This window comes from Agaricus bisporus, assembly GCF_000300575.1.
Source record: "Agaricus bisporus var. bisporus H97 unplaced genomic scaffold AGABI2scaffold_8, whole genome shotgun sequence".
Classification (NCBI taxonomy): domain Eukaryota; kingdom Fungi; phylum Basidiomycota; class Agaricomycetes; order Agaricales; family Agaricaceae; genus Agaricus; species Agaricus bisporus.
The window spans coordinates 242924-261328 of record NW_006267371.1 but is presented as its reverse complement, the minus strand read 5'-3'; the positions used below and the strand labels follow the sequence as shown (position 1 = coordinate 261328).

At 45.4% G+C, this 18405-nt stretch overlaps 5 protein-coding genes across 5 annotated transcripts; 3 read left to right on the top strand and 2 right to left on the bottom strand.

Moving 5' to 3' along the window:
* Nucleotides 1–2258: 2258 nt before the first annotated feature.
* Nucleotides 2259–6491, top strand: AGABI2DRAFT_144489 (hypothetical protein; the record flags this gene model as incomplete). The annotated part of the gene is made up of 14 exons (XM_006463028.1): nt 2259–2499; nt 2830–2851; nt 2902–3257; nt 3314–3420; nt 3487–3502; nt 3539–3745; nt 3798–4405; nt 4882–4912; nt 4979–5301; nt 5442–5645; nt 5698–5832; nt 5888–5992; nt 6055–6199; nt 6259–6491. 14 exons carry the CDS (start codon nt 2259–2261, stop codon nt 6489–6491), a joined length of 2733 nt encoding a protein of 910 aa, XP_006463091.1.
* A 104-nt stretch (nt 6492–6595) lies between these two features.
* AGABI2DRAFT_119913 (hypothetical protein) lies at nt 6596–6949 on the bottom strand (the record flags this gene model as incomplete). Its single annotated transcript, XM_006463027.1, has 1 exon — nt 6596–6949. One exon carries the CDS (start codon nt 6947–6949, stop codon nt 6596–6598), a length of 354 nt encoding a protein of 117 aa, XP_006463090.1.
* A 21-nt stretch (nt 6950–6970) lies between these two features.
* Nucleotides 6971–7186, bottom strand: AGABI2DRAFT_74252 (hypothetical protein; the record flags this gene model as incomplete). The annotated part of the gene is made up of 1 exon (XM_006463026.1): nt 6971–7186. A coding segment is annotated over one exon (216 nt), but the record flags the coding sequence as incomplete, so codon positions are not given.
* A 5387-nt stretch (nt 7187–12573) lies between these two features.
* AGABI2DRAFT_73405 (hypothetical protein) lies at nt 12574–14242 on the top strand (the record flags this gene model as incomplete). Its single annotated transcript, XM_006463025.1, has 2 exons — nt 12574–13638; nt 13697–14242. The coding sequence occupies 2 exons, from the start codon at nt 12574–12576 to the stop codon at nt 14240–14242; spliced, it is 1611 nt and encodes a 536-aa protein (XP_006463088.1).
* A 1765-nt stretch (nt 14243–16007) lies between these two features.
* Nucleotides 16008–17039, top strand: AGABI2DRAFT_152387 (hypothetical protein; the record flags this gene model as incomplete). The annotated part of the gene is made up of 2 exons (XM_006463024.1): nt 16008–16358; nt 16410–17039. 2 exons carry the CDS (start codon nt 16008–16010, stop codon nt 17037–17039), a joined length of 981 nt encoding a protein of 326 aa, XP_006463087.1.
* Between the last annotated feature and the right edge of the window lie 1366 nt (nt 17040–18405).

Below are 18405 nucleotides of genomic sequence, written 5' to 3'. Positions count from 1 at the left end.
TTCTCTTAGGTTCATGCCTAATATAACTTTTGTCACTATACTCCTTAGTTCTTGAGTTTAGGTGTGACCTGTGACATCACAGTCACAGTCGCCCTAACAGTAGAACTCGACTACTCCGGGGATCAGCACCCAAAACGGCTCCAGCAAACTCAACTTCACAGAACTCAGAGTCAGCCAGCAGAGCAGCTTTGTCGTCAGAGTCAGAGTCATTACCAGCTAAGTCTGGTTGTTTGAGCTTCCACCATTGACCAGGAGGCTTCCGAACTCGCCCAGTACGTCTGGGAACGTGAGGGGGCTCAAGAGGTGCTCCGGTAAAGAGGCAGGAATGTAATAGACGGCGTAGCTATGTAATAACCACACCACTAACACAATAGCTGCTGCTCGTAATGCAACTTTGTGGGGAGATAATGCAATGTAAAGGTTTTATATGCGCAAGAAGGACGATCAACGGACAAGGGAAGGGGCTGGACTCTCTAGCTAGTAGTTGTGAAACCACCGGCCAACTTCTGGAACTCTAGCTACGTGCGTTCGCAGCGCTAAGTGCCAACCAATAGTGTTCAGGAAAGAGCTGCAATGGCTAAACCCGCCGGTAAAGCTACTGACTCCGTCTCAGCAACCAAAGAAGCTACCAACTTATACCTCTCCTGGATATAAGCTGCGATGTCAACCCGGCTAGTCTCTTAAACTATCTTACTACTGGCAACTTAGTGAATTCGAAAAGCTAACGCTTTGATTCGACTAACTGTTTAGCTGAGGTCAAGGCCCCTTAGAATGTTCTCAAGCTAGTTTATTCCGACTACACTCCGTTAATTGTTACTTTAATTTCACAATCCTCAGAGTGAAGCGTCAGCAAGAGGTTCCTAGAAGGTTCCTTGCCTCTCTGCACTCGCCTGGGGGGTTTATATAGCTTTAGCTACGAGATGTTACAAAAGGAAATATGTACTAAAGGAAATGTTAAGTCCATGTGATAATGAAGCTACGGATCTACTGTCCAATAAAAAGAGAAATCTATGTCATATGATTTAGCTGAGTCGTCATAGAGCATATGGTAGGTACTCTATCGGCAGGAGCTACAGGCGAAGACTAACTCAACAGTTCATGTTAAGTGATCTTGAGTTCCTAGCTGCGCTACCTAGGCTGAACGTTATGCTGATCTATTCTTAGCTGCCGCATGGCAACGCTTAGCTACTATTTCCAATTGACCTTTTATGGAAGCAGGTCCATGTGCTGAATACCCAGAGTCGGAGCTAGGGTTTATTATCCCCATATAATGTCGGATTTACGGAGCTACCTCTGATCTTCATCAGATCAAAGTGCGATCAAGCTGGATTCTCCATTGGGAGTATAGGATCCACATGTTAGCCGCACTCGCTAAGATTACATGTCATTCCACGACTGGCCAAGGCTTAGCTTGGTCTACATGCAGAGGCTCATTATAGCTAGACATATGTTCATCATAGCTAAAGGCTATAGTTTCCCTAATGGTACAGTTTTCCCATATAGGAGCCAATGATCCCTCATGTAGACTCACAATGAACGGTATACTCTGCTGAGTGACGAGTAAGGGTTATAGGATGATGTAGCTAAGCCCATAATGAGCTATAATTCATAGCTAAGGCATATTTCAAGCGTAAAACGGCTTGGGCCGTAACATCTCCCCCCCACTAATAGATGACTGTCCTCAGTCACTAGACACTATGGCTCTTTGTGCTGTTTCTGGATATAGCTAGTACACCTTTTTCTAGTTGGACATAGCTGCGTCTGTTCTGTTATGGCAAGCTGCACTGATTATGACTTGTCATGTCAAGCTACCTTGCGATCGGACCAATCGGGTCGTAGTTATGGGCTTTTTCACCTCGCAAAGTCAATTTGACAGAGCCTGTCTTCTCTCGATTGATACTAAGACTTATTCGGAATCTTCTTCCCTGAACATTCTTAAAATATACGCCTCGAGTTTGATCAGTCTTTACTTTTGACCAATCGTTGGCACACCAACTGTTGTGATTTAGATAAGATGGCCACTGATAAGCTGGAAGGTTTTCTGAGACGAAGTTCGATTGAGCATGACCCTAGACAATTTTATTTGTAGCTGGGGCATGTCTAAGTTTGCCCCTTCGCTCGAGCTAAGCTCTTTACATACTGAGATTACACTTTTGATTTCTGTAATGAGGTAACGATCGATAGGGCTTTCTGGACATATAAAGACGCCCAAGGCCGTTGACAACTGCAACCTTTCTTTCCCTTTTCTTTGATTCCCCATGCCTAGTCGTCGTCATCTCAGCCCTACTCAGTCTGAGAAAGAGACTGTGCTTGCTTATCGCCTCAAAAAAGAGAAGCTAGCTAAGCAAACACACGAAGCTGAGAAAGCTGCCCAAAGGCGCAAACTCAAAGCTCAGCTGGCGGCGCTCTCTGACGATGCGGAGGACAACCTGCAAGAGGAGTTTCCACCGCGTGCGGAGAAGAAACGGGCTCGAGTCCCTAAAGCTCGTAATGCGTCCTGTATTGGGGCCCTTATTCTATCATGAAACACAAGAAGGTCATCAGTTGGAGTTGAACAGATGGTCTTTATTTAAGTCTCTAGTAGTGTACTTGTATATGAATGGAACTCTATTTTCTTCTTTCTGTTTCTTTACTTTTGTTGCTCCGGGCTTTGTAATTATATAGGCGGAACGGGATCTTCGACCCCGTGATGCAACCAGTCTGCGTTTGGGCACCGGTCAATAAATTCTGATTTAAACCAAAAAAACAAAAAAAAATCCCTAAAGCTCGTAGGTTTTCTTCAGGCTCTGGGATTAGCTATTACTGATGCTGATTTGTTTCTGATTCTAGCTGTTGACGAAGAGGAGATAGAGTAAGTAGCTTGCTACTTTTATTGTTCAAGCTAACTTTGTCTTTTCCTAGGGAAATCTCGTCTGATGCTGAAGAGGCTGAACCCACAACTGAGGAAGAAGCTCCTCCTCCGAAGGCGTCGCGTTCAAAATGTCGTTACACCGGTACCCCCCCTCCTAAGGCTGCTAAAGCTATCAAGCAGGAGAAAGCTTCCGATGCTCCGTCCCAAGCTAGGACTGTTAAGGCTCAACCCAAAGCTTTCGTCGGCAAGCCCATAGCTAGAGCCACCACATCCGTCTCTACCACTCGACAAGCTAAAGGAAAGGCTAAGCAGGCTAAGGGGTCTTCTCCTGACCGCTCGGTTTTATTGATCAAGGAGAATACAAAGCTTCAAGCTGCCAATCCTCCTCCGGCGAAGGCTAAACGTGGTAGCTTTCATTTTATTCTTCTGTCTCTGCCTAGCTAACCCATTCTGAACTGGCAGGTAACCGGAACACTACTAGACTTGTGGACGACTATGCTTTAGTTTCCAGCCATCCGTTCCTTGATCACCTTCCTGCCCTTTTTAAGGTTGCTAGGTCTTTTAGCTCTGTACGTCTGCTAACTTCTTTATATGCTGTCGCTGTAGCTAACAGTTTTTTTTTATGGCTGTTACAGAATACCTTGCCAGCAGGTGGGAATTGTATATCCTGCAAGGCTAATTTCTTAGCTTGTGGCCACCGTTTCAAGGCTCCTGCTGCTGATGTAGAGGCGGCTACTGCCGATGTCGAAGCTACCGCTTCGGATGCCGCTGCCCTCATTTCCTGCTCTTCTTGTGCTCATCTGGGCCGTCCGCACTGTACTCACGCTAAGCTGGCTGGTTTAGCTCAATACTTAGCAGAGGTATTAAGGCTTTACGGGCTGTCTAGCGAGTTGCGTGCGTACCTCTTTTATTCATATAGCTGATTTTTACTGATGATTTAGCTTAGATCTTCGCGTTAGCTCCCGCAATATCAGCGTAGAGATTACGGAGCTAGCTAGCATCCAAAAGCTTTATAGCTTAGTCGAGGCGCGCGTTATATCTGACACTGCTCGTCACGCTGCCGAAATCCTGGTAGCTAAGGCTGAACACGAAAACGATCCTGGATATTTCGTTGGCGCTGGTCTTATTTCTAGCAAAGACCAGCTTCCTGATCTGTTTTCTATCTGCGATAGCTTTTTCCCTTCCGGCGATGAATCCCCTGAAGAAGCTGCTGTGCGTCTCTACCAAGCTAATCGTGCTTTACTGCTGTTCATCGAAGAAGTCAATGGTTTGAAAGAGGGGGGAAACGTCTGGCCCTCCCTTCCTGAACATCCTGGATTCCTTCCTTCATCTGATGAGCTTCATGACCGAGGCATAGCGGTCGACGCTGCTCTTTTAGCTGGGGATCTCCATCCTCTCAACGCCATAGCTGGACCTTCTGGGTCGTCTATTTCTGAAGCTAGGGCCTCTGCTGCCCCTGAAGACGCAGGTGGGTATTTTAGCTTGAGCCAAACTGGTGAGGTGTTGACCACCATTGATCCAGCGCTCCTAGCTATCGGGCCCCCGAATGTCACTGTGGGTGAAGGTGAAGCTGAGTCCGCTTCTGGGGCTGGTAGGGTTGCTTACATAGGTATTGCCCCTTCATTTTTCTGCTGCTGTATACTCGATCCTTCTGTTGCTGCCTATCTGTCTGTCTGTCGTTTCTTGTAGCTACATTTAGATTATCTATATCTTTTTCGTAGCTACAATCATTTGAATGAATATCTGATTTTGATGCGTCGACTCTTACGTGATCTAAGTCCATTAGGTATTTAAGAAACCTTAGCTAGCGTATAGGGTCATTTTCCATTATCTTTTTGCTCCATATGGCAAATATCAAATGTTTAATGAATGGACCTTGCGTTAGCTTCTGCTTCCTCTGCCTTTTGACTAAGATCTACTGCATGTCTATAGCCTAATAGATCTCCATTTACTACTGAATTTTGCTGAATTTTACTGTACCTAAGTCCCTATCTCCCCCCCACTATGAAATGACATCCTCGTCATTCTAGCTAGAGGGTGACATCGAAATCGATACAACTGGTGTGTTAGCGATCTATGATTGGCGTAGAACGTCCGCTTAGCTATGCGGTACCATCGCCTATCTAGACTCATCTGCTGAGTATTTTGTCGATTCCATTTTTGCTGGTGCTGATATGTTTTTCCTTCGAGGTCGGGGTGGGTATAAAGGGTGTAGCTCGTTGCGTCAGTCTAACCAGCAACGATTTATCTGGACCCCTGACTTCCTCATGCCAAACGACACCCCGACTTCTACTGCTAGCTTACCTGCTTTACTCCCCGAAACTGATCATGCTCGTGTAGACTTGGATGACAATGTTGCCAATTTCTATCACAGGCTCGATCGTCTCAAGCAGAAGCAGACTACTAAGACATCGGTCCTGAATGCTCTAACTGCTATAGTTCCTGTCTGTGTATGTATCTGATAGCTAATGGTGTCGCTGATTTTTAGGAGAGCATGCTTCAACGCCTCACTATCGATCCAGCTGCTCTTGAGCACCCTTCAATTTTCCAACTCCTGCGCTGAGGCCGTCGATGCTTTGAGATATGGCAGAACGATCATGACAATTCATACAGGATGCCACCAGTCCACAATCGCATCAAGAGCACTCTAGCTCAGAAGTCTCGTACTCAAGCTACATCGAATCAGAATGCCGACGCTGCAGCTGACACTGATGCCGCTCCTGCTACTCCTGTTATTCCTGCTAAGGTCCCTATGGACCCAGTTCATGCTGAAGCTGTACCTCCTAAGAAGAAGGTGACTTTTTATTTGCTCAGTTGTCATTCTTCTACTGAAGCTACTCCCATAGCGTCGTCGTGGCAAGCTCCCCAAGTCCGCAGAGACCGTAGCTTCTTCTGACGAGGAGGGCGAGAACGCTGAGGAGGTTGTCATCTGCAATCATAATCCTGAGGAACAAGTTTTAACTCTTCCCGAGAACTCTGCTGTGAGTAGTTACGATCTTAGCTACTCATTTTTTTATATGCTGATTCTGCTGTTAGGCCATGCAAGTTGACGACGAGGGAGGTCCCGTTGAAGCTACTGTCACAACTGATACTACTCCGACCACTGAGAGTCATACTCATAGCAATTCTTGCTCAGCTATGGTAAGCTTTCGTTTTGCAACCCTCCAAGATCAATAGCTAAGACCATTCTTTTGTATTCCTAGCCTAAGGCTGCTCGCGCACATATGGTGCGTATTCCTTATGCCCATGTTCCGGGTCTCGATACCAATAGCTGGACTTATAAGCGAGCTGTACAGATCCTTTCAGGACTTCGATCTTCTGCCACTGGTACCCCCGTTATCCAAGCTGGTACATTGTATTCCTTGCATGGAAGACCCTTAAGCTAATGAGCGATGCCTCTTTTTCAGGTACCAGTATGATTAGCTACCTTCAAGGTCTCTCGCTTTGGGCCGTTGAGTTGGACCATGCTCAAGCTAGCGCTGCCGACATCGGTCTGTTGGCTTACAGGACCTTAGCTACTACTGGTGCTTTAGTCGCTGCTGCTCATGACTTGGAAGTGGCTGCTCGCCATTATGAGTATTATTCCAACCATCACGATATGCTTGTCAAGCTAGCTGAGGAACGTTCCAAAGCGTCTTAGCTGTACGACTGCTGTATCGAGCGTACTTCTGTATTTATAGTCTCACTTAGAATAGCTACACTTGATTTCTATAATAACAAGACTTTGTTGCTGTTGTCTTACTCCTAGGCATCGTCCTCATGTTCTGAGACATTACCTGTGTCGGAGTCTACTGTGGTTTCTTCTAGGAGCTGTAGTTCTTCGATATCTGCGTCCAATAGCTGTTGAACTTTTTCGCTGAGGGTGATCTTTTGCCTAGCTAGATATGGGACAACACGAAATGCTGCCACCTTATTCTGCCAAACTGATCCATCGTACTCGCAAACTATGTAGGCTCCGCCTTTGAGTCTTTTGACTATTACTACGGGCCCCAGATATCTAGATTTCATTTTTCTGTCCGCTGACATTTCAATAGCTGAATTTCGCACTAAAGCTAGATCGCCTGACTTTAGATTGAACTCTTTTATGTTATGCTGCATGGTTTGTTCTAACTGAAGAGCTCATCTTAGCTTCTCGTCGTTGACTCTTTGTCGCATTTGTTCGACATGAGCTACGTGCTTAGCTAGAGCTTGTGCCCTTAATCCAATCAAGTCTGCTGTGGAAACGAGTGTGTCAGGGAACTTGACTAACCAGGTTGCTTCGATTATATCTAGAGGCAACGTTGGATGTGCTCCAGTGATCATGAAGTAAGGAGAACATCCCGTTCCCTTTCTTACAGTGATTCTGTTGAACGTAGAACGTAGCGGGTGCAGTGGCGAGTCTAACCGTCCTAGAAACAAGGTGAACGGACAGGAACTGAATGAGCAATCCTAAGGTCAACTGTGGACAGACTGTAAGAAGCTGTATTGTGATATACTAACTTGTACTCACCTGTGGACAGACTGTAAGAAGCTAAGGCCTCTGAAGCGTCCACAGGGAAGTTCAACCATACATGACTAAGCTATCATGTGACTAAACTCGTCCACATATCTCTAAGTCCACCAATAACAGTTGTAGACTGCTTGCTCACTCTAACACACCCCCTTGATCCAGCCAGTCTACTCAAGTCCTAATAGAGGAACAGCAAACTCAACTACCTTCTTTGCCACAGCCTTGGTTAAGATGTCAGCCACCTGCTCGTGAGTCGAAACATACAAAGGATCTATGAGTCCTTCTTCAACAGCCTCCCAGAGCCAGTAGAAGTGCAGGTCCAGGTGTTTCATGCGTCCATGATGCTCTGGATTCTTGGCTACACTGATTCCTGACTTGTTATCAACAAAGAGAGTCGAAGGGAGTGTCGGAGGGAAGCCAAACTCAGTCAGAATATTCCTAGTCCATTTAATCTCCTTGCCAGCCTCGACGGCAGCAACAAACTCGGCCTCAGTGCTTGAGAGAGTCACAAATGGCTGGCACTTAGAAGACCAGCCCACAGCAGCACCTGAGACAAGAGTCACATAACCACCCGTAGCTCGACCTGTAGCCTTGCAGGCTCCATGAGAGGCGTCCGAGTAGGTAGTGAAGAGCTCTTCCAAGTCACTAGCTTGATAGACTAGCTTGTAGTGCATAGTGCCAATGAGATACCGGAATAAGTGCTTGACTGCAAGCCAGTGAGCTGGAGCTGGGTTCGAGTTGAACCTCCCGAGATAGGAGACAGCATAGGCAATGTCAGGACGAGTCATAGTGGCCAGGTACTGAAGGGCACCTACAGCATTGAGATAAGGAACTGACTTCATCTCAGCCTGATCCTCGAGTGAAGGAATAATGTCCGAGAGCTCAGATCCTGGAGCGAGTGGAGTGGATAAGGGATTAGCATCATCCATATTGAAGCGTTCTAGGAGCTCCTTGATGTAGTGCTCCTGTGAGAGGGAGATAGTGTGATGAGAGCGATCCTGCTTCACCTGAATGCCTAGTAGTAGTGTGGTAGAGCCGAGATCACGGAGTTTGAAGTGTTTCGAGAGCTCAGTGACTGCCGAAGTCATAGCTGCATCACTCTTCGAGACAAGAGTAATGTCGTCAATGAAGATAGGAACAAAGACCTTAATGTCACCTTTGGAATAGATGTAGATGGAGCTGTCGGAGCGCAGCCTAGAGTAGCCAATATCCTCAAAAACACCCTGGAGTTTCTTATTCCACTGCCTGGCAGCCTGCTTGAGGCCATAGAGAGATTTACGCAGCCGAAAGACCATGTTGGGACTACCAATGTGATAGCCCTCGGGTTGGCGCCTATAGATCTCCTCTTCGAGTTCTCCATAGGTGAAGGCAGAAGAGATGTCAACTGAGCACATTTTGTAGCCTTCTCTAGCTGCAAGAGCAACAATGAGGTGTAGTGACGCAGGACGGAATGTAGGGGCAAAGACCTCGGTGAAGTCGAATCCAGGATGTTGGGAATAGCCCTTAGCAACGAGACGAGCCCGGTAGCGCTCAATAGAGCCGTCGGCAAGTCGTTTGACTTTGAACACCCAGCCAGAGTTGACTACCTTCTTGCCTGGAGGCAGTTCCATTAGTTCCCAAGTCCCGTTAGCCTCAAGATTGAAGATCTCAGTGTTACAAGCCTCAGTCCAGCAATCCAAGTCAGGAGACTTCATAGCTAGTCTATAACTCCGGGGATCAGCACCCGAGACGGCTCCAGCAAACTCGACTTCACAGTACTCCGAGTCAGCTAGCAGAGCAGCTTCGTCATCAGAGTCAGAGTCATTACCAGCTAAGTCTGGCTGTTTGAGCTTCCACCATTGACCAGGAGGCTTCCGAACTCGCCCAGTACGTCTAGGAACGTGAGGGGGCTCAAGAGGCGCTCTGGCAGTAGGAGGAGTCACTGGGAGAGGTGCATGGATTTGTGGAGGAGTGACTGGAGGAATCACAGGAGGAATGAATGGAGGAATTACTGGAAGTGGTAGAGGTAAAACTGGCTTCTCTTCAGGAGGGACTGAAGCGGACAGAGTGGGAGTCTTAGGACGAGCAGGAGGGAAGTGATTATCATCCCCTTCATCCTGTAGAGGTGGCAGTCCCGAGTATGACAATGTATCATTAGGAAGTGGTAGTGAGTCTGGTGTGCAGGCAAATGACGGGACAGCCTCGAGTTGGGCTTTAGAAGTGCCCGGAAAGTACCTCTCGTCAAAGTCAGCTCTCTCAGAGATCACGGTTCGCTTTGTGACTGGGTTGTAGAACTTCCAGCCTTTGTAGCCAGCCGGATAGCCAATAAAGACACACTTCTCATAGTGAGGTTGGAGAGAATTGCGCTTATCTCGTTGTACATGGACATAGGAAGTGCACCCCCATACCCGGAGATGAGAGACATCAGGTTTTCGCTTATAGAAAGCTTGGAAGGGAGTGGTGCCCGAAAGCGAAGCAGTAGGAAGCATATTCCAGACATGGACCATAGACGAAAGCCAGATGGGCCTTATATCTATCTAGATTTAATTTCAAATTAAAATTCCGTCCAGGAAAGACAATGGGGAAGGCAGACGCTTTGAGCAGAAGACCTGATTTCGAACAAGGGACAAAGGATGATAACAAAGATCAAACCTTGTTAAAACCAGAATACTTTGCAATTCGGGCAATGGAAGAAGGTCATATGTTAATCAATGCCGAGGAAGAAGGAATATTAGAGGAAATCAGAAAATCCGAAGCAAGAGAAGATGATGTGGTAAAAGCGGTAGAAGAGATGAAGCGAGCAAAGGTGAAGTCATTGAGGGGAGACGAGTGGAAGTTAGAGGAAGGATTAGTACTGAAGGAAGGAAAAGTCTATGTGCCGAAAGATGAGACGTTAAGGACCAAGATCATTCGACTACATCACAATACTCCCATTGCTGGACACGGAGGACAATGGAAGACAGTAGAAATGGTAACACGCAATTACTGGTGGCCAGGCATCACTAAGCAAGTCCAGAAGTACGTGGAAGGATGCGACCAATGTCAACGAAATAAGAATCGACCAACACTGCCGGCAGGAAAATTAATGCCGAACCCTATTCCCACCAAACCATGGGCCGACGTATCCGTCGACTTCATAGTAAAATTACCAGAATCACAGGGAATGGACTCAATTCTGGTAGTATGCGATCGATTCAGTAAAATGGCTCATTTCATCCCAACATCAGCAAAAAGTCACACAACTTATGCAAACTTATGAAAAAGTTGCCTTATGCTTGCCTTATAAAGACCAACTTAAGGCACATAAGTCTCCAAAATAGCATAAGTTCATAATTTTTCATAAGCCAGACAAGAAGTTTACACATAAGTCACACATTAGTTCATAAGTTTATCATAAATTCATAAGTTGGATACAAAGAAAGCATAAGCACAGGACATTTCATAAGTCAGACCAAAGGTTGAACCACAAGTCAGACAAAGTTTCATAAGTTTATTGACAAGTCAAACAGGTTCTCATAAGTGAATAAGTCAGATAACAAGGCAAGCATCACAGCATTATAAGAACAGTATGCTGTATGTCTTGATCTACTGTTCATAAAATTCCGGAAAAATCACGACAAATCTTAGAATATTAAAAAGAAATAAGTCTATATGTATGTTTTTGTCAGAAAACATACCCGTTATGGAGATATCAAGATTCCATCATGGGGTGGGGGAGTCATTGTCAACTGCAGATAGACTCGTCGTAGAGCCTGCTCTACTCACCGGAAAATTATGGAAAAATCACGACAAATCTTAGAATATTAAAAGAACATAAGTTTATATGTATGTCATTGTCGGAAAACATACCAGTTATGGAGATATAGAAAAACATGACAAGAATGACATGTTTTCTACTGGTTACTGTGCCGATTTTGATGATTGAAGAGTGCAAATATATGTTTTCAAGGTCCAGGAATCCGAATCTGACTTTAGATTTACTATCTGATCAATATCCGAGGAGCTACAGCGCAATTTTGTGTTTATCATATGTTAAATGTGCCATATCTCATTAGAATCTCATCCAACAAAGAATCTAATTAGATATTCGAACTCCCCAACCTCGAAAATATAGGAATACACTTTTAGATCATTAAAATCCATGCAGAAATGACCCGAAAATATCTCCTACCTATGATTTGAGGAACTTTGACTCGAAAATCCGGCAGGCCAGCGGTGCAGGTGACAGATAGCGCTATCCGGATAGCGCCCTAATAAGAAATCACTTCCCATGCGTGTGATTGGTTGGATAGCGCAACCGAGAGCGAGTAAGTAAATAGAACCAAATATCTCTCGCTCTAGCCAAGACACGTTGCCGTCTCCTGCCTAGCTTCAGCATCGATCTCACAAAGTGCTTGTATAGCGAAAATTTGATAAACCCGAGCAACATATCAGCCCCTCTTATGACAAACAAAAGCCCTGCTGCCGAGGCCACCAGCAGGTGAGTGGTCATTAATTAAAAATAGTAGCTTTCTATTTAGCGTTCTTCTTTCACACAGAACTCATTTGGACCAGGTACATCGGTTCAGCAACCCAACCAGCTCGATCCTCCTTTCAGGTGAGCTGATTTGTGACACGCATCAACGTGTTACTGATGGTTTGTTACTGTCACCGCTGATTTCTTTCCCCAACACTCATGATCAATCCAATCCAGATGGCGACGTCGAGGTGTCCTCGGCTTGCCCGTCCTTATCCAATCCAGACCGCGACGTCGAGGTGTCCTCGGCTTGCGTGTCATTAACCAATGGAGCCTCAAAATCACCGTCGCTCCCTCCAACATCCTCGACAACTTTTTTACTACATGATGGGGCTAATCACTCTGCTACGGCAACTCCTGTTCACAAGCTCGGCCGCCCCCGGACTAAACCTCTCATCTACGGTCCCAAACAAAAGCGTGGACGCCCTTGCAAAGAGAGTACTGGCCCCTCTGAAGACCATATAAGTGCCACGACGTCAAAAGCTCAAACTCGCCGTGGTCGTCCAAGGAAGTTACCAGATAACGGGGTGGTAACAGCTCCATTGAATCGACTGGTGGGTGTTGTCTATTCGCTTCCCAAAATTCTAATGGATCAACTCATGGATCCTCTAGACTCTTCGTGGAATCCGTGGAATCCCAGGCTCGAACGGAGTGGTTCCTGCATCATGGCAGCAACTCCAACTTGGAGTTTCACAGTCACCGGCACTGGTGATGACCTCCAAATTGTGAGCGCTACCAATGACACTTACTTCCGCTACTATTCTGACACTTGTGCTTTTGTTTAGACTAGTGAAGCCTGCTTCGAACCGCTCGTGTATCGCCATTGAAGACCCTGATCAGCAAGTTGAAACTGCTGACCTCAATGACAACGAGTTGGATGCTGATGGAGCTGGCATTGGTCTGCAAGATGAAGAATACGCTAATGACGATGATAATGATCCCGAAGCTAATGACAATGTTGAAGGCAGTCCCCACAAGACCCACATGCATACTCGGCTCCAGCAGCCCCATTGGTTGATCAACGAGTTTGAGCAACTAGTCAAGGACTCGAAACAACGGGATAGTAAAGGCCTCCCACCTCTTTATCAGCAGGGGCTTTTCTGGTTCCCTACTCGGGCCCCATTCTTTGTCCTTCGCAAGAATTCGCATGTAAAGCCTCATGAACTATATACGCCACGCTTTTTCCTGTGGGATCCAATATGTTTTAATGAAATTCCTTGCCCGAATTGTCGGAGACCCTTAACTCGACAGCAACATATACCAACTCCACGGCGAGTCATTGGTATGAATTCCACTTTTTGGATGATTGGCTATCGATACCGATGCCATCGCTGCCCAATGGCAAGTGGTCGTAGCGTAACGTTCCGAAGCTGGAATAGTCAAATTATGAAGGAGCTTCCAACACAACTTGTGGCCGAGTTCCCCGCATGTTTGAGCCATCGGAGTGATATCTCGAAAGATTTATTCGAGTTTATGAGGTCATGTTTTCAGAATGGTATCGGATCGAAGCAGTTTGCTGACATGCTTCGGGTGCAACATCTATTGGCCTATAGTAACCTCCAACTTCAATATCTCTTACATGTTGAGAGTCGTAGGGAGAGCATGGACAGATGGTCAGGGCAGAAATTTTCCAATTTCAAGCCTTTCGAGGATACAAGTTCAACAGGTCGACACGGCTATACACCCTCATCAGAGTGGCTTCGTGACATGTATGACAACTTCCTTGAAGCGCATCAACATGAAATCAATCAACATATGTCTATGCTCTCGGGGGATATTTGTGCAATCGATCACAGCCATAAAGTGAGCCACTTGAACATAATTCTTTCAAAACTCTTCGGAATGACCTATTAACTTGTAGGTCACAAAACATGTTGCTCGTGTCAATGGAGAACAGGTTTTCACGGGCCTCTTAACTGTTACGAATTCCTTGTCTGAGATCCGAATCTGCAACTTTGTTGCTACTAAATCTCATTCCCAATTCATTGACGCATTATCCCGCATGCAAGAGTCTCTTACGTTGTACGGACACAAACAACCAACCATATTTTATACGGATAACATGAATGATAAGCAACTACTTGAAAGCACGTTTCCATCCCTTCAAAACGATGTCGTTCCTATTGAAAATTATGCTCATCTTCCTGCTTTTGAAATTCCAGATGACGTTCAAGTATTCGTAAAGAATGGAGTTCAATCAATCAACGATGCTATCTCAACGATTTTGAGTGACGTACCTGAGGATGGATCGGAGCTTGTGGTTGGTTTTGACTCAGAGTGGAATGTCGACGTCACACCTCAGGGATTTGTACGAAGTAGTGGTCAGACAGCAGTGGTGCAGATTGCTTTCAAGAAAAGAGTATATGTATTGCAGGTATGTGAACCTGTCGCTCCTCAACAAACATAAATGGCAACTGTTATCATAGATTAGCGACATGATCAATTCTGGGAGTCTCCCTAACCAGCTTGAGCTCCTTCTCTCGAATCCACATATCCGCAAGGCTGGGAGATCAGTAAATGGAGACCTTATAGCCCTTCAGAAAGCATTTCGTAGGCCGGCTGGTGCTTTCTGCGGTGCTCTTGACCTTGCGAGGCTTGCAAAGGAGCGAAATATTGTGACAGACATTTCCTCAACAGCACTCGCAGATCTCACTGCACTTGTACTCCAAATGCGCCTTAACAAAAATGCCTATCTCCGAACAAACGAATCATGGGAAAACCATACATTGGACGCTGCTCAATGCTCATACGCTGCAAAAGATGCATATGTATCTTTGATGGTCTATCACGAAATTATGAAGCGCTATCCCCAACCTTCCCCACTATTGGCTACTACACCCGCTTTGACACCCGTGCTAATATACGCTTCCAATATGGAGAAGATAATTGCGTCGGGTGTTTTGTCGCAGAAAGCACATCTTACCGCTTTTGATGGTATCAATATTTCTCACAAGCACGCACTGGTTGATGTGCAGCACGTTCATGCTCCCGGTGCTAAACTAAAGTCTCATCGTAAACAAACGCTCAAAAGCTTTGGTGATATTCCATTTACAATCGCATGTGAACGAGATCAGCTACGAACTTATGTACCCCTTTTGCCCCCACCCCCGAGTACTATGACATCCATATCAGAACGCTCGGACAGATATTCTGATCAGGTATCCAGACATGATCAGAATCAAGCCGACTTCTTCGACCATGAACCTGAACTAGATGGACTCGTTTCAGTTGGAGACTCTCTCTCGGAGGACTTATCCGGTCCTCAACTTACGACGACATCTAATCATTTCTCCGCTGGAAATTCTTCAAGTATAGAAGAGCCAAAGCTCTCGCAAGCTCAATTAGCTGACTTAGACTTTGCGGAAAAGAAGCTTGGCCCTGATATGTCGTCAAAACTGAAGTCCGACCAGTCTAAGTGGGATTATGAAACCCATAGCCGAGTTCTCAAAGACCCATGGCATCTTTTTCATATGATCTACCTTTCTGCAAGTCATAGCCATCGGAAACAGTTCTCTCGAGAGTTCCGTGATGCATTTTTTATACCGAATAAGTCTGATTACGATCAGCTGAACCAGTGGGGTGCGACACAAAATCCTCCCCAAAACTATGAAAAGCTACGAAACTCATCACCTGAATGGACGCGCGCCCGATGTCGACATACAATTCCACCTCCTCACATTCTCTACCCTCTCATTCGAAAGGTCTTTCTTATTTATGGAATGATCCGGGATCAAACAACGAAGCAACTCCTCTTTCTTAGCGACTCACAATGGAATGCAGCACGAAATAACCTTGAGCTGATCCAAAGAGGCTATGTGTCAGATCCTCCAAGGGTGAGCCTTTATACGCAACTTGGATTTGACCAAAAGACAGGGTTGGCAATTTATCGCTGTGCTCGGGGGACTAACGCCACCGAGGGAGGGGTACACACACATATACGACAGCGGTTACCCAAATTTGGAGTGTCACTTCGGCATGTTCAAGCTTCACTACTCGATTTTACTATCCGGCACAATCTTCTGGTAACTTTTTCTACTTTCATCCAGTGATTCAATTTGTGATAACGATGGTTTCAGGTTGGCACATACAACACGACAGGCCATCATTACCGAGGTCATTTCTCGATATGGCTTACCAATCAAATCCAAGAACTTGAAATCAATCTTCGCGATATGTTTGAGCAATCAATTCATCTCAACGGGTGGGTGAATGGAGATCTATATGTGCCCACAAAAGAAGTTATCGGGATTTTACCCATTCCAGATGATGTGCGAACATCAAGTGGAATGGTATCCTATCGATTTGCACTGAATGAGAAACAGAAGCACTCGTTCGTAGCTCGAATGCAGAATACGCGGAGAGCCGTTCTTCCGGTACACACACCTGCAGAACAGCAGCTATACCAGAAGCTCATGGAAACAAATACTGTGTTTTCTCCAAAGTCCGGTGAACCACAGTGGCGTGAAGCTGTCGTGATCTGGAATCAGCTGGCTGATGGGACATCAGATGAAGTTTATTACAAGGTACGTTGTTGATGCCAAGAAGTATTTATAATATTCTACTCATTGACGCAGCTTGTAGAACAGCTCAAGGTATACCATGCAAAATGGAAAGCCTTGAGTAATGTTCATACTCAGCTTTCACGGACTGCAGAAACTCGCAGGCCATTATACCGACAAATTCATGATCCGCGCCGAGCCTTGATGGTTCCTCCCACTCCAACCAACATTCTCCAGCCTCATCAGGCAAAGTCCGGCTTTGCTTTACCACCAGTTATTACTTCCACTCCTGAAGCTGATGGACAACGGTACTTTCCCGGAATGGGTGCCTTAAATCTCACGCAACTGGCACCGAGTGCCAACAACAAGCAACTGGAGCAACTTCACGTCATTGGCTGTACACCATCATTCACACTAACACCCACCTCATCTTCTCAAAGTCCTGAAATCATATTATTGGAGCAAGAGATTGCAGCACGAGCACAACAGCGAATGGATACTCGAAAGAAACAAATGCTATCAGATCAAGGGTCTAGGAAAAGACGGAAGAAAAGAACATGCCGAAAATGTGGGAAGCCCGATTGTAAAGGGTCACGCGCTGTTTCGGACTGCAGCAACCCATGTCAGGACTGCGGGAATGTCAATTGTCGGGGACGAAATACGCATCGGCCAACTTTGCCATGCTCGCAGGGGTGGGAGGCGTGATTATATTACTGATCTATTGATTATCCTTATCTATTTGTGGTTATCTGACCCTTTATTACCAAAAACCCTTGTAAAGGGTCGTATCAGAAGAATATTGCAAACCTAGTTAGATCCTAACGGATACCAGTTTGCTGGTCTCTGATCCTGTGATCTCAGGGTAGCATACTTGAACCGAGCGAGCGTGATGCATTGTGTGCTGTTATTGATAAGCGATGAAGGAGGATAAGCCTTTCTCCCCTCCTTCTTTCCTTTTCTTTTCTTTTCTTTTCTTTTTTAATTCTTTTGTCACCTACACCGCTATCCGGCCGAAAATCCCAAGTCCAGCAGTCACATGATGTCATGTGACATGTTGAACTTCTGTTTCGAGCACAACGTTGATCCTTCCTCATCACCACCATCATTCCTCCCCTCCCCTCCTCGTTGCTCTCCTAGGCTTATATTCAAGTGAGTAACTTTCCTTCCCTTCCCTAGCTCTCTCCCAGCTAATTCTAGGCTGGTTTAGGACGCTTTTTTGCCCATTTTGGACGCATTTTTAGGGCTATTTTGGGAGGGTTTTGAGAGGAGATGTGAGGATGATATGTGGATGACTTTTGGGGGGATCTCTAGTCTTTGGTGAGTGCTTTTTGACTCTTCATCTACTCATACTCATTTGTTACTTTTAGAATCACATTTCTCATCATTTTCCCCCCATTTTCCATTTCTACTCCCCTGGCTGCTGTCATATCCCTCTTGTCCGCTTTTTTCAGGGTCTATTTCCTCTTTAGGAAGTCTGTATTATACATGATGTATTGTGTTTACTATATGAATATAATTCTTTGTTCCTTATGCATTATGATGTTCCTTATGATTGAGCTTATACTCTCTTACATCTTTTTACTGTCTTAAGTACTTACTTATGCAACTTAAGATAAATCCTCATGACTTATGATAATCTTGAATCTTATGACCATATTGTGACTTATGTACTTATGATTTACTTAAGTATTGCATAAGGCAGAACCTCAGACAGTGACATGCCTTATGCAAAAATGACTTATACTGACTTATGATTTTTATAAGTTTGCATAAGTCAAATTTAAGTCACTTTACCTTTTCCTGATGTATGGTTGAACTCCCCTGTGGACGCTTCAGAGGCCTTAGCTTCTTACAGTGTATCCACAGTTTGTCCTTGGGATTGCTCAGTCAGTTCCTATCTGATTGACTCGCTTCTAGGCTCGTTAGGATAGCCACTGCAACCGCTATTGTTCTACTTTTAATAAATTATGGGCCCCGGCTTCTAACAGCCTTCAAAACGCGTTTTTTTCCACTTTCTACCATTTTTCCTTCTATACCTCAACTTCTATCCCTTCCCCTGCACTCAAATCGA